Source organism: Dermacentor andersoni, chromosome 6 (genome assembly GCF_023375885.2).
Source record: "Dermacentor andersoni chromosome 6, qqDerAnde1_hic_scaffold, whole genome shotgun sequence".
Lineage (NCBI taxonomy): Eukaryota > Metazoa > Arthropoda > Arachnida > Ixodida > Ixodidae > Dermacentor > Dermacentor andersoni.
Genome location: NC_092819.1, coordinates 176,166,572 through 176,179,526, shown reverse-complemented (window position 1 = coordinate 176,179,526; position 12,955 = coordinate 176,166,572). Strand labels below are relative to the sequence as shown.

At 46.8% G+C, this 12,955-nt stretch overlaps 1 protein-coding gene across 1 annotated transcript in view; it reads left to right on the top strand.

The window, feature by feature from the left end:
- Positions 1–12,955, top strand: part of xmas (RRM_XMAS2 and SAC3_GANP domain-containing protein xmas) — a 388,469-nt gene that overhangs the window by 65,012 nt on the left and 310,502 nt on the right. The window contains exons 9-10 of the mRNA XM_050172352.2: positions 413–681; positions 11,498–11,723. Coding sequence (XP_050028309.1) covers positions 413–681; positions 11,498–11,723 — 495 coding nt within the window. The remainder of the gene's footprint in view (positions 1–412; positions 682–11,497; positions 11,724–12,955) is intronic.

The following is a 12,955-nucleotide window of genomic DNA, read 5'->3' as shown; positions in this document are numbered from 1 at the left end:
GTGGGCCACTGTGCGGGTCTCTACACCGAATATTCGAAAAATTTAATAGTAGATATTCAATTTGTAAATCGAATGATTAAAATTTTCACTATTCGATTTGATTCCATAATATTTGAGTATTCGTACACCCCTACTGGTTTTACATTGCTATACTATGCTAGAGCATGCAGGAATTCAGGCAATGACCGAGTTGTACCAGTTAATGAATTTCAATGTTCAATTTTGTGCAGGAAAACAACTATTTATGTATGTCACTAGCTGTGTAGACAGGTGCGATGTTTAGAGCTGATGTTGATTGTGATGGCAAATCATTGGGCGATTGTCGTGGGTTCATCTTGAGCCTGCTTATCTTCACGCGAGGGTCAGCTCTGGTCAAGCCACCTCAACAGAAAAGAGTGCCACTCTTGTGCAGGATATCACGCAGCAGCACCTGTGCGACGAAGTGTGCGTGGCTCTGGTGGAGCAGTGTGCACGCTTCCACATACACTGCGCTGCTGCCCTCTGCGAGGAGGACATGTCAGCCTTTGACCCCAAGATCAACAATGAGAACCTGGTCAAGTGTCTGCAGACGCTCAAGCACTTCTACTACGACCTCTCCCTGCGCGGGTTGCGCTGTCCGAATGAGCCGGAGTTTCGGGCATACGACGTGCTCCTGCACCTCACCGAGGGAGACACCATCAGGTGAGGACTGGGGAAATATTTTCTTCACAATACACAGCTGAACGCCATTCGTACATATTGCCTCAAAGATTTCATGAAAACACACTATTTGGAAAAACGTACGATCCAAAATAGCTGAAAAATGTCATATTTTTTCTCCCAAAGGTGCAGCATTAATAGCGAAAGCGAATTATTAGCTTATTATACATACTACTGATACATTTATGAGCAGTATGAATTGCAGTAAACGTCTGCTTACTAGCTAAGCAAGTGCCATGTCACGTGCCCTAAGACATGAACACACACGAAGGCATTTTATCAGGATGGGTTAATACAATCCCAATGCAGGATATGGATACGCTAAGCAAACATATAGGGAGGTAGATGCAAAATGTCATTTCTCAATTTGTTCCACTACCTTACTGTCCTTGGAAAAAACAAGTCCTTATTTACTTGAATCTAACGCGAAATATTTTTCCCGATAGAACGGGTCCAAAAATTGCCTCTGCATTAGACTCGAATATGTTCCTAAATGCTGATGGCAGCATTTTAACGTGGCTGCCTCGTACGCACTTCAAGCCTAGCTGCCGTAGCTTCCTCCATGTGCTGTAGTATGTGTGCTTAGGCAATGCCTCCTTTGGCTTAGGTTAGTGCACCGTTTGTCTTCCCAGTCTTCCCGTTTTGTGTTTGCTCTATCAGCATAGAAGTGCTGACTGCAAAGCCATACGGAGTTTATCACGTGTGCGGAGGCGGATGGAAATCGGGCCGCATCACGAACGTTCGGAGTTCCCGAAACTTGCGTGCAGGACTGACACAAACAGTAGAGGCGTTCTACACCGGCGGCTGTTACGTACGGTGCGGCTGCATGGTCCTTATCTTGCAAGCGATCTGCAGTGGAGACAAGAGTCTACGCATCTAGGCGCACTGCGCTGTGTTCTCGTCGCTTAGGCCACGTTGAGGCGAGAGGCCGCACAAAAGGTCAGTTCGCTCAATCCTGCTGCCGCACTTCCTCGCTCCAACGTTTTGATAAAAAGTTTCCACGGTCATTACGTGACATGTGTTCGTGCTTGCTTGTGTGCGCATGACACCATGCTTGTTAATTTAGTTAGTAAGTGAATGTTTAAAAATTTATAGGACCGATAGGCTGCTATTCTTAGTTTTCGTATAGCTGTCTACTAATTTGCTATCATAATTGATGCTTTGCCTTTTGGGCGAAACTGCGACTTTTTTTATTGCAACTTTAGTGTATTGGGAGTAAATCCTTGTTTTCCGAATGAGAGAAAGTTGTATTCCTGTATAAAAGAATGAGGTGTGCGGTACTGTAAATGACTTTCTTTCTTTACGTTGTGGCAAACAGGTGTGCGTTACAATCGAGAGCACGTTAGAAACAAGTAAATATGGCATTACTGACCACGCCTGAATGTCTGCGTTCAGGCGTCGTCACCATGCTTGTTAATTTAGTTAGTAAGCAAATGTTTTGAAGTTGATATGGCCAATAAAACTACTATTCTTACTTTTCAAATAGCTGTCTACTAATTTGCTATTGCAATCGATGCTTTGCTTTTCGGGCATAAATGCAACTTTTTTTATTCATTGGAACTTTAGTGCATTGGGAGTAAATCTTTGTTTTTCCAAATGAGAGAACATTGTATTTCGGTATGAAAAAGTGAGTTCTGCGTTACTGTAAAGGACTTTCTTTTTTTACTATGAAAAATGGGTGTGCATTACAATCGAGGATGCATTAGAATAGAGTAAATATGGTAGTTAAAGCAGTTCAAAGAATCTTATCATGTGCCCCGAGACACATGAACAGAGCTTACTTGATTATTTATCATTGATATATTTATTATTTATAGATACTGCCTCGTGATTTCCCGATTAGCGAGGCAGTCACGCCACACTTCGCTCCATTTGCAATGTGCCGCATGAGACTGATTGTCCACGCCAGCCACGCTACTCGCAGCATTCTCTTCCTAATATAAACCGCGCACCTGTGTAATCATAATACAAAAATATTGTCACGTTTGATTGGCAGGCGACTTCTAAAAGAGGCCGTTAAAGTCCGAGTCGTCGAATGGGCAGCACTGCACCAACAAAAGACCAAAGCGCGAGCTCGTGAGCTAGCCCGTCCTCGTCTGGGAGCAAGTGGCCCAAGTGTGTGGCACAAGCGCGTGGCATTACCCCTCCTCCCAGAAGAGCATCGACTCGATGCTAAACAAATCAATGATGGGCAGAGAGACTTGTCCCAGGACAAACGCAATGGTTCGAAAACCATGACTATTATGGTGAGTGATATGGTTTTAACCGCATGATCTGCACTATCTCGGGCCACGGTTGTTGGCGTCGTGCTGGCTGGGTGTCATCCTGATGAGCTTCATAATTGAGGTCACTCACTCGAAGTATGGACTAATACCCCTGACACACGGGCACTCTAAAGTCCTTTAGGTAAGGAGACATCTACCGGAAAGGCGTTCAAGTGCAGTGACACACGACAAAGGAGTATCTCCTTTACGGCAAAGTTCCTTTTCGGGAAAGGAGATCGCGCAACTACTTTTCGAGTGGAAAAGGAGTTACTCTCTTTAAAACTGATGGTAGCGCTAAAAAGGACGAACACACGATGAAAAGACGACACGACGACGAGGAAACGCGTTTCCTCGTCGTCGTGAGGTCTTTTCATCGTGTGTCCGTCCTTTTTAGCGCTACCATCAGTTTTAAAGAATGCATCACCAACTAGCCCAGCACGAAGTTTTATTGGAGTTACTCTCGCACACATCGTGCACAACTCGTCAATAGAAGGAAACCTGCCACACAACTACAGTGCCCATAGGTATTTTTTTACCTTGCGAAAATGTTTTAATTGTTAGCGGTAATACAATTTGTCGAATAGTGAATATTGCCTCTAGCTATACTCTCAAACGCTCGTGTAACGTCGCTAGTGCCGCCATGTTGAATTCCGGCAGTGTCGTCGTTTGCTGCGTGCATGTGGTGTGTTCACGTCGCGAGATGGAGACTGCACAATCAGCGCCCGCAGGAAATACCCAGGAGAAAACACAGTTGTTAAATAACATATTGAATAAAACGCGTTACGCCTGCGCGCACAAAGGAAGGGACGACAAAGACGTGAAAAAGGACGACAGAAGTGTGGGCATCACCAGAATAAACAGCACGCACAGCAAAACACCGGCTGCACATAGTTGCTGGACCAAGTTAAATGGCTGCTAACAACGCAAAAACGCGAATAAAATAAACGGCTATAAGCATTATTAGCCATCAACAATTAAAAAAATATATTTTTAGGTTCTACAGTAGCTAAGTGTAATTAAATATGCAGCTTTTTAAGAATGTTGTCTCTCTTGTGGCTTTAACAGCCAGCGCTATTTTTCTTGCGGCGTTCATCTGAGGAACTACCTAAAGAAGTTCAGTGCGGTGCCGTGTGTCATCGGTGCAACTCCTTTCTGCAAAGGGTCCTTCAGAGTAGCAAAAGGGGTTTACTGGAAAGGACTTTAGCTGTGCCCGTGTGTCAGGGGTATAAGAAGTTTTTCCGAAAGGCCTTTACGGTGAACGAGGGTCCAAACTAACACTTGGTGACCCGCTTGATAGTTGGCCGTGGAGATTGTAGTGTCGCGTGTCAATACACTGCTGTTTCCTGATGTTCACGCGAGCCAGTTGACATGCTTCCTCGGCACCCTGCACAAAACGCGCGGTGTATTCATCAAGACTGTCAGAATTGTCACATGGTATCATGGCTTCTAACATCGTCTGAACTTCATGACCGTAAACATGAGAAAACGGTGTATAGCTTGTGGCCTCTTGTGTAGCAGTATTGTACACAAACGTGACGTACAGTAGTACCTCGGCCCACGTCTTATCCTGCGCATCTATGTACATCGACAGCATGTTCTTTGTCATTTTGTTAAGCCTTTCGGTCAAGCCATTTGCTTGCAGATGATAGGCAATCATCTTTCGGTGCGTGGTGTAACTCAGTTGAAAAACTTCTTCAAGCAGCCTTACTGTAAACGCCGCCCCTCGATCTGTGATGACACTGGTTCGGGCGCCATGACGCAGTGTGATGTTCGGTACGAAAAACTGTGCAACCTCAGAAGCTGTGCCTTTAGGGAGAGCCTTTGCTTCAGCATAGCGGGTTAATCTGTGGCGATGATGATCTGCTTGTTTCCGGAAGTAGACAGCGGAAACGGGCCCAGGAGGTCCATGCTGACTTGATCGAAGGGCTCTTGAGGTGGCTCGATAGGACGAAGCAATCCCTAAGGCTTCACATTGGGTGACTTTCGGTACTAGCATTCATGGCAGGCTTCGACGTATTAACACAGCTGGTGAGTTTCAGCCAGTAGAACGGTTTCTGTACCCTAGCAAAGCTTCGAGTGAAACCCAAGTGACGAGACGCAGGCCCATCGTGGCATGCGAACAGGATTTCGTCACGAAGCTCTGCTGGTATGACCAAAAGATAGGTTTTCTTGCTGCCAGCAGAATTCTTGTATAACATTCCCTGTCGCAGGCAAAACGAAGACAATCCATGAGCAAGTTGTCGGGGCAGATGTACGTTGTGACCTAGATGTTCAGTGATAGGTCGCAATTCACAATCTGCTCGCTGCCATGTAGATAAGTCTGCCTCGCTTATGGCACCGAGTACAGTAGAACCTTGCTGTTACGTTCCTCACTGCTGCGTTTTCCCGGCTGCTACGTCGTTTTCATCCGGTCCCGGCATAGCTTCCATGGGATCCAATGTATAAGGAACCCCGCTGTTACGTAGTAGCTGTGAAAACGTTCCCGCATGATGCATCGCAACCCGAACCCGCCTGGGCTAAAGTAGGCAACGAGCTCCAACCGCCATTTTGGCTTTTGATGAGTTTTGACCGGGCTTGGCTATGGAACTGGCTGCAAAAAGCCGCACGCCAGTTCGAGAGGCCGCCACTAGGTGGCCATTCGTGAATAGTCTATAGTTGAAGCTGCACTTTTTTCATTCATTTTCGGAGCTTTCCTCACTGTTGCGTTTTCCCGGCTGTTACGTTTTTTTCCTCGGTCCGGTGAAAAATTTATGAACGGGGTTCCATTGTATGCATAGAGTTACAGGAAACGTTGAATGCTTTTCTTGTCGGTAGGAGTCGGGAAAGCAGCTACAGCGGAAGTTTTCTCGGGATCGCGATGGACGCTTTCCGTGCTCACAGCATGCCCAAGGAACTTCAGTTCTTCATAACCGAAGTGACATTTCTGAGGCTTTAAGGTGAGGTTGGCTGATCGGATTGCCTCGAGCACTTGCCTCAGTTGCTTAACATGTCCGGAGAAGCTGCCTGAAAATATGACCACATCATCCAGGTAGACGAGACAGGTTTGCCATTTTAGGTCGGCCAGCACAGTCTCCACCATCCATTGGAAAGTTGCCAGAGCAGAGCACAACCCGAATGGAAGTACTCGGAACTCATGTAAAGTCCATCTGGAGTGACAAAGCCTGTTTTCTCCAGGTCACGCTCGTCTACCTCAATCTGCCAGTACCCACTTTTCAAGTCAAGGGAGGAAAAATGCTTCGCTCGCTGTAGCCGGTCGAGAGAGTCATCTATGCGCGGCATTGGATAGATGTCTTTCCTTGTGGCGTTGAGTTTTCTGTAATTGACACAGAAGTGGAGAGTGCTGTCCTTCTTCTTTACCAGGACAACCAGTGACCACCACGGAGTTTGAAGGTTGGATGACGCCATCGTCAATCATCTCCTTGACTTGTTCTTGAATTGTTTTGCGTTCTTTCTGTGAACACGATACAGCTGCTGGTGAATAGGACGGGGATCATCGTAAGTAATCATCCTGTGCTGCGTGATTGGCATCTGATTGACTTTAGACGATCGAGCGAAGTGGTCCTTGAATTCACACAACAGTCCTCACAGTGCCTCCTTATTGTCCTCCGGCAGCTCATTGTTGATGTCGATATTTGTAACGCATTCTTCATTGCTGCCGCTTTCTCTACAAGCGAAACACTCAATGACGTCATCGAAGGCTTCAGCGTAAGTGACAGCAGGGCCATGGAAGAGGTGTCGCTGTTCATTTGTGAAGTTGGTGATCAAGACGTCGGCTTGGCCATCCCTACTGTCAATGATTCCCTAGCCACGATAATTCCTAGGGCAAGTAGAAGGGAGACGTTGCACTCTGCGAGTACTTCGCCTTCCCATGTGCCCTCAGACATTACTGGAATCATTCTACTAGCACAAGATGGTATTGTGATGCTGTCGTGGGAAATTTGAAGTATGGCTCTGGGGCGGCAGTTATCTTGTGTCGTCACTTTCTTTGAAGAAAATGAAATGCAATGTCGGTGGAGGTCGATGATGGTGCTATACTCTCGTAGAAAGTCGATTCCAAGTATCAATTCACAGGAGCATTCTCGGGGAACAAGGGAACTGATCGGAAGAGGAGAGTTTTGAATTTGTACCCGAGAAGTGCACATACCAAATGGTTTGACGATATGTTCACCAGCTGTCCGTACATGCCTCCCTGTCCAAGGCATAACAACTTTCTTCAAACTGCTTGGCAGTTTGCTGGTGATAATAGAGTAGTTAGCATCCAGTGTCTATTAAGGGGGTACGGGTCTTTCGCATTGCGAAAAATGGGAAAAAAATGGATGTAAAAAAAACAATCTTTTGAGTTTCTGTAAATCTTTTTCTGATTCCAAAATATCATCACTGTAAACCACGTAAAAGTGCTCTAAAAAATGTTTTATCAGCCAAGGCTGCAAAAAATTTCATGGAAATCAAAAGAGAACATCGTTTTTCAAGTGACGATATCTCCGGAACAATGTAGCCGAGTGCCGCCATCTTCCTCTCGATGGCAAGCGCATTTCTCCGTCTTCAAATTTGCCGTTTCAGCTATCTCTTCCATACAGGAACAAGTACACAAGGAGCAAATGATTGAAGGTCGTGCTTGGCTATGCCCTCCACGTGACTCCAGCGCGGTTCGCCATTGGTCTGGCGCTCGCGTCGTCTGCTCGGCTCCTTGCACCTCGTGAGTCTGGACGTCTCTACTCGCAGTAATCTTGACATGTCAAAATGGGTGCTACACGGACATTGTACTAGTGTGGCTGATCGCTACATTTATGGACGTCTCAGACCCGCGGCTAAGCATTCTGAGCGTCGGCGACACGGACTTCGCGACCAGGATTCGTGTGCGCAATCCTCGGACATGCGGCTAAGCCTTTTAAGACTTGGTGTTTTGGAATTTGTGACCAAGCACATCGCACACGCAATCCTCGAACCCGTGGCTAAGCACTTCGCGCATAGGAGTGTCTGACTCGGTGATCAAGCACACCGCACGTGGACTTTTTGGACCCTTGCCGAAGCATTTTGGGCATTGTGCCTCCGACTGTGCAACTAGGCGCATCGAGCGTCGACTCCTCGAGCCCGCGTCTAGGCACTTCGCGCGTTGGCACCTCGGACTGCACGAATAAGCGCATTGAGTATCGACAGTCTGCCGGAGGGAGACCGCAGACTACACGCACATCTTGTGGGACTGCTTTAAATATCCAGAAGACGCTAAATCAAGAACACTCCCACCGCGGCTCGAGGCAGCTGCAAAGAGCTACGACCGAGACGATCAGCTCTGGGCCGTCCAGCAGGTCCTCGAGGCGCTCGAAAGGCACGGACCCAGCGAGCCGGCAACGGCGAGCGGAGACCCACGCCGAGTAACGGCAACTTCGAAGATGACGTAGGCCCTCGCCGGGGCGCGCGAGCGCCCAACTGCAGGCATAAATAAAGTTTCTCCAATCCAATCCAATCCGCAAGCCCAAGACTAGGCGTTTCGCGTAGGGCACCTCGGACTGCGCAGCTAGGTATTTCGCGTGCTGGCACCTCGAACTGTGCAACTAAGCACATCGAGCGTCGACTCCTTGTATCTGTGGCTACGCATTTCACGCATCGGCACCTCGGGCCCGCAACCAAGCATATTGCATGTTCACTCTATTATCATATTGTCACAATAGGTCGTAACAATATCTATCATCCCACCCCTTCATAAGGAGACCCTCATTATGAGCTAGCTCTGTTCGCTAGGCCCCTTGGGCTGGCACAGACACCTGGCTGCGGAAGTGATCGAGGCATCATACAAAAGTACAATTATAGAAAGCACTTAGCAGCTGCATATCTATCACTGGCTCTCTGATCCTAACTAAGTTCCACAGCCATTGTCAAGTGAAGATGACTTGGAAGACTGCTGACACTCAGAGCCTTCATTCAGTAACGTGGTCAATTCTACCTAAAGAAAAAAATGCCTCACTGATTCTACTGGAGACAGCTATCAATCAGGCAGCCTGCAGGTACAACACTGAAACTATGTTCATGCCCACACAGAGTTCTTCGCCTCGCTTGGTTTGAAACCCAGGCACCATGTTCTTTGTAGAGCAGCAGCAGCAGCAGCAAAGAATGCCATACAAAAAAAAGGAGGGGGGGGGGGAATGAATGTACACCAGACCAGAGGCCACATGTACAAAAAAGCCCCACATTACAAAACACCCCAAAGACTAGAAATGTTGTCTTTTAAAGAACTGAAGAGAAAGTGAAACTTCGAGAGCCGTTTTCTGAAAACAGTTTTTTTTTTTTTGCCTTTCTGCTCAGTTTCTGGAGCTGATTTCTTTGTTACAGTTTAACATATTCTAACTCCGTATTTTTTTTTTTTTTTTTTTTCACGTTCCTTGGGCTACAGTGCAGGTCGTGACATTCTCACTTTCTTATCTTGGCTCTTTGCAAGTTTACAATATGTATTTGTGTACCCTAAAAGTGTGCTTGATGCGAAGGTAACAAAATATGACACTCCAAAAAATTTCTGTTTCCTTCATCGTAACTGCTTATATTAAATTTAAGTTCAGGTCCAACGGTAGCGGATGCACATACTCAATGGGGCCAGGTCTAACCCAACCTTTGCTAAGCAGTATCAACATTGGCTCAAACTTCATGTGCACGGCTCGCAGAGTGCTGAAATCTGTGCATTTCAATTTCTAGGGCATGTTTCGACTCGTGACCGCGATTAATTATATATGCAAGCGAAGGCACTGCGGCTATCGCGTTGCCAATTTTATTGCATGGTCATGTGGGTTCAGTCATCTGGGTTCGGATCATGGTCAGCACGCTGATCTTGTCAGTGCCATCAACAAGAAAGCCCATCGCGCTAAGACAACTGACACCTGTCAGTTGCGTCGTTGTCAGCCTAGTATGAGAAAATTGTCTCAGCGACACGCCGTGCTGAATAGTCGACCAATTGTTGGTGTCATTGTCTTGTCGCTCTCGTATTGACCCAGTGTTAACACGCCTTAAGTACTTGAAATAAGGCACGCACTGCCACCACTACCAAGAGAGGGCCAATGCTACTGGAAGTCTTCGTCAGCAATGTGATGTTTTTGAAATGTCGCCCAAGTGTAAAGCAGGGGTTTATAGATAGATTTGCTATAGCCATCAATGCAAGGCGGCAACTACATGGTTCACGGTGTAGTCCGGACAAAGCCCTCGCCGCTTTCTGTTTTAGAAGTAGAGTTGCAGTTACATGCTACACGTGTTTTTTGCACCACACCGATGTAGAGCTATACACCAGTGGAGTTCCAGCTCAATACACGGCACGAGTGTTTCCTGCAGTGCGCGTCCGTGCACTTTTTTTTTTGGTCTTTCCCTCTGTATCTGGCTGCACGGCCGTGTGTGTGTACCTTCCAAAATGTTTTTCGACAAATCCACTAAGGCCGTTGTGCCACGAAAAAGGAGGATTGTGATGCCACCGCATACGACTTTTATCGTGCAAAGATTGGTGATGCTGAGCCTGTAATTCTGAGTCAAGCATATCCCGATTTTGGGGTTCTGCGGGAGTTGGATGAGTTCATAAATCCGAGTGTGTTGGAGTCTGATGTTGGTTAAACTGAGTTCAAGTTTGCTTGACTGGTGGACTTGAGTATCAGTGAGCCAGGTGGGCTCTAGCCAAGTCTGATTATGGTGAGTCCAAGTCTGAGGAATTTCCCAATTAAAAAATTTCCTGAATCCGAGTGAGCTCACTTTATTTTGCCACCCTATGCATGTCTTGCATGAATACAAAGAGCTTTTGTGAAAGTAGCAACATTATTGCAACTACACTGTTCAATAACTTCTCTTATGTGGAACGTACAGAAACACCGCATTGTGCGCAAGCAATACCACAGCTGAAGCACCATTTGAGGATGAGGGCTGCATGTGCAGCAGCAAGAAGAAATGCCTCCGTTCAGTTTGTGGTTTCCACAGTGGGCTGTCACTTCCCCTGTGTAACCCCCATCATGTTCTGGTAGGAATCTGTGAGGTGTCTGAATGGCGGGAAATATCGAGCGCCGACCAATAATTGAAAATAAACATGCCTGAATGAATGTTACTGGCGCGGAGCAGCAGTCTGTGATAACAACAGCAATGAAGAGTACACAAACAACAGTAACTGCCTGGAAAACAGGTGCTTTAAGATGCGAGGGGGCTTCAGTATAGAAAATGTGGGTTCCCCTCGGCTATCACAATTACATTGCTTCCACTTTCGTAATGAGTCTTGTAGTTCTTTGCATGTATTGCTTTCATTAGATGCTGAAAGTGTACAAAGCTTGTACTGGTAGCTGTCCATCATAGAAGAAGCAGTACAGAAAAGTTGCGTTTCCTTGTGCATATTTTCATTCTAGGATGATGCAGATTATGTGCAAATTTGTTGGCCTCATAGTGTGTCTTCACGGCAAAACTGTGGTGCACTGCCGTAGAGCCACACCACATTTGAGCAGGGATCATGCACGGTCCTCAAAAGTCGTACCTTGCACAGAGCTGATGTTCTGAGCCTTGTGTCGGGCATGTTTTGGGTGCAGGCAGGTGCAGAAGCTGCCTGCCTGGGTGCGCTGGTCGGCCGAGGTGAAGCGTGCGGTGGCTGCATTTGCAGCCCTCAACAGCAACAACTATGTGCGCTTCTTCCGGGTGGCGGCCCAAGCACCCTACCTGGCAGCCTGCCTCCTGCACCGCTACTTTGGACAGGTGCGCCTACGGGCCCTCCAGACCTTCCTCAAGGCCTTCTGCCAGCCCAACCACAGCGAGGAGGTGAGCATCGTTTCAAGGCAACATACAGTTGCCAGCAGCCTTATTTCGATTGCAATCTTGCTCAATCTATGCGACTCAGTCCGTGCATCGTGATCATAGGCTGACGTCTACACTCAATGCGCTAGAAAACGCTTAATACAGAAAGCAAAGAGAGCCCAAATATTTTCCTTAAAAGAAAATGGAGTATTATAACACGATTTTACATTGTATTATAGAAATTTCATAGGTGCTTTGGACCCACTGACGACATCTGGTGCACGTGAGCACACCCAAACTTGATCCCGATTGCTGGACCATGTAGCAGAAATCGTTGTCAATCGCAGTCATGAAATTCGATCTGGATCGGGCCTGACTCCAATAACAGAACCATGGGACAAGACAGAACAGTGAAGCAGCAAATCTAACCAGATATTTTCAGCACCCTCGCAGCAGAGGCATCTGTGTGCTCTGTTCGATAAAGGCTTTACAACATACTACGCCATCAACAGTGTTGCTACAAAAAAGTAGGGATGGGCGAATAGTGATTGTTCAAGTAATCATATTTGCAAATCAAATAACTACTATTAAATTTTTTTGTATATTGGGTACTGTATTTGCTCTATTCTAATGCGCCCTCGATTGTAACGTGCACCTATTTATCGTGATGAAAAAAAAAAAGGGCAAAAAATGCGTCGATTGCAACGCACACTCAGTTGCCAAGACCTGAAGAAAGGTCCTTCACAGTGCCGCGCACATAATTTTTCATACAGAAATACACTCAAACCTACTTATAACGATACTGGTTTTAACAATATATCGGTTATAACAATGAGAAGCTGCTGCACCATCAACTTTTGTATGTTTTGCATGGTGAAATAACCCAATTACTACAATGCCCCGATGCCGCATTATCAGTTATAACGGTGAAGTCTGGCTGCTCGGTATCTGAGCCGAAAAGTAGTGAAATGCAAAATCCTTGAAAAGAAAAAAAAAACAAACAAGAAATTCAAGCCGCTGCACGATGGCCCACTGCTCGAATGGCCACCGCACGCTCATTTTCCAGCCTTCTCTGCGTGCCTCTCTCCAGTCGCTCTTCCACCCCTCCGAACACGAATGGGCTGCACCCGTATCTCAACGCCGCGCCACCCTCTGAAACACCAATGGACCGCGCCAGCTGCGCTGCTCGCATCTTGCTCGCTGGCTCCTCATTCAGCGCAGTTCTGCAAATAGCTTAATCGCTCGCGTTCGTCTCT